Source organism: Alligator sinensis, unplaced genomic scaffold, assembly GCF_000455745.1.
Source record: "Alligator sinensis unplaced genomic scaffold, ASM45574v1 scaffold1241_1, whole genome shotgun sequence".
Lineage (NCBI taxonomy): Eukaryota > Metazoa > Chordata > Crocodylia > Alligatoridae > Alligator > Alligator sinensis.
In genome coordinates this window covers 265,409-268,038 of record NW_005842202.1, presented here as the reverse complement: position 1 = coordinate 268,038, position 2,630 = coordinate 265,409, and the positions used below count along the sequence as shown (strand labels likewise).

The 2,630-nt window shown below is 43.7% G+C and overlaps 1 protein-coding gene across 1 annotated transcript in view; it reads right to left on the bottom strand.

Moving 5' to 3' along the window:
- Positions 1 to 1,905, bottom strand: part of LOC106722341 — a 29,831-nt gene extending 27,926 nt beyond the window's left edge. The window contains exons 1-2 of the mRNA XM_025207612.1: positions 1,841 to 1,905; positions 1,192 to 1,349 (exon numbers count right to left, since the gene is read on the bottom strand). Coding sequence (XP_025063397.1) covers positions 1,192 to 1,349; positions 1,841 to 1,905 — 223 coding nt within the window. The remainder of the gene's footprint in view (positions 1 to 1,191; positions 1,350 to 1,840) is intronic.
- Between the last annotated feature and the right edge of the window lie 725 nt (positions 1,906 to 2,630).

The following is a 2,630-nucleotide window of genomic DNA, read 5'->3' as shown; positions in this document are numbered from 1 at the left end:
CAGTGGGCACATCTATATGTGCAATTACTGCGCCCCGATAAACTCTGGCGCAGTTCACACCCGTCAGCTGCTCCTGGGCTCAGTGTCTTTGTGTGTGCCTGCAACCGCGGCAGTTTGAGCCAGGGCAGAGCAGTCCTGTGGCTGGCAGCAGGCTCAGGAGGTCAGTCCCAGGCAGTGTCAGGGCTGGCTGGGGCATGAGAGTGTCCAAAGTGTGGAGCCAAGTGGCTGAACCCCCCAAGCCTGCTGCCAGCCCAGGGCTGCTCCACCTTGGCTCAAGCGGCTTCGGTCCCAGTCACCATCCACGCGTGCTTCCTGTGCAGTAAATGACTCCACCATAAAGTAGCACTATCCCTGACAGTACTGTCTTACAGCAGGGTAAATTCATTGAACTAATGCTGGTGCACGTGTAGACGGTGATGCTTTGCTGCGGAGCTAATTAGTCAACTCGTGTAGATGCACCCAAGTGTCTTCAAATGGCAATGGTTCTGTTTCTCTCCCAGTAACTCTGGGTGAATCTCAAGTTAAAGGAGTTTATGCAACTGCAGGAATGCAGCTAGCAAACTGACATTTCTACCCATTCAGTGATGCTGCCAGGACATATGTGCAAATACCCAAGATAGATTTCACGCTGCAACTGTTCCTATTGATTAATGTGACAGTAAACATACGCCTCTACTTGACCTCTAGATGTCCTAATAGTTAATTTTAGGAAAGGAAAAGCAACATTGAAAACCCCCAAATATTCAGATGGGCATGAATAAACTCAACGTATTTCAACTCAGCTGTAAAATAGTTTCTTTCCATCTCCATCTGTCTTCCATTTTATGCAACAAAACCAGTACCAAATAGCACGGCATGTTTTAATCAAAGGACCAATGAACAACAATAAAAAACTAGCAGTTGTCATACGAAACAGTGCTCAGGGAGAGTCCTGTAGATGGCTACACTTGAATAATCACCACCTGATTCATGAGACTATTGGGAGCTGACCGGAGGACCTTTTTTGGCTTTAAAAGCATAAGCACCGGAGCTACACCAATAGTCAGCTGTTAACTTCTTACAGGAGCCAGAAGTTAGAGCTGGGCATTGAACCTGTGAGCTACACCTGCCTCTACCTGCCTGCACAGGTGGGCTGATGGAGTGATGACAACTGTCTGTGAGGATCTACTGTGTCTCAGAGCTTGTAGTTACCCATGAGCTCCTCCTTGGTGAGCAGCCTGGTTTTATCTTTGTTAACAAGGTGAGCTCCAGTTCCTTCTCCCAGGACACCCCATGCCTTCAGTCGGTGGCTCTCCTTTACAATTGCACTTGACATTTTGTTGCTTGCAGCATCTATCTGGGATAATAACCTGAAACAGGATAGAAATGTTCGTTAATCATCTGGACGTAAGGTAAAAATAAATAAATTAATTAATTAAAATAAAATCACATTTTTTTAAACTCCCCCTGCTTTCAAATCATTTTATGATATTCCCAGGGTAATTCTGACACAGTGACCAGGCACCTCCAAACCTTCTTAAGTGGAATGGAATAGCATATTGATAGTATTTCAGCCAGAGACAGTTTGTTAGAAATCATGTAGGAATCCAAATCTCTTTGGACCTTAATGTCTGACTGGCACCTTTTAAATGTGCCCAGCTATTTGTTTCTTCATTTCCCAGCCCTGCTTTCCACAAATATGGTGCTTTTCATCCCCTGTGATTTCAAGAAGCAGACATCAACCCTTCCAAATCTACACTAGTGCTCCCCACAATCAACCCTCAGGCCCAGCACTATGCAACTGCTGTGTCGGTCTAAAGGGAAAATCGCCTAAAATCGAGTTTTATTGCCAAGTACTTGCCTTTGACAGTCTGGTTTAGACCACATGGTTCTATCTCCTCCACAAACTATCTTGTCTGTCAGCATCTCTGCTAATCTCACCGCCTCTCTCAGGGCAGAACTGAATGTGACATAATGCTCTTCCTGGCACTTCAGATCCTGGTGCAATAAGTGAAGTTGCTTATTCACACTCTCCTCATATTCAGCAGCTAGCTGTTTTCTGTGCAGGATCTCTTCTTCTGCCTAATTACATTATAAAATATAGACACCCTTATTTCAAAATATGAACAGAGATTGCAGCTACTCAGTCTTTTAGGCTAGGGACAGAAGTTACACATAAACCAGTTGAAGTCATCAGAAACTGGTTTAAACCTGAAACAGAACAGAAGGTCAGTGCACATAAACCAGTTTCAAAATGGCTGAAACTGGTTTAAGATAAACCTGGTTGAATGTAATATCAGACTTCGATTTGGGTCAAACCAGTTTATGAAACTTCTGTCCCAGGCCTTATTATTGAACAGTGACTAGGTGGAAAAAACAGTCACGGTTGGGTATCTATCTTTACTAAGGCAGTCAAAGGCCAAGAATGCTAATGGGCTGGCTAATAATTATCTGGAGTACAAGTGACCTCTAAGTTTTCACACCCAAATGGTCTGCTAAATAAAACTGGCATTTGAAACATGCCCTCTAGAACATTTAACATGCATCTTAATGGACTGAGTTTGCTTGCTTCTATATCTTGCTGCATGTCTGTACATATATGTGTTTGCAAGCCAATGACAGTATTTCTATTTATAAAGGGTGGCTTTAAT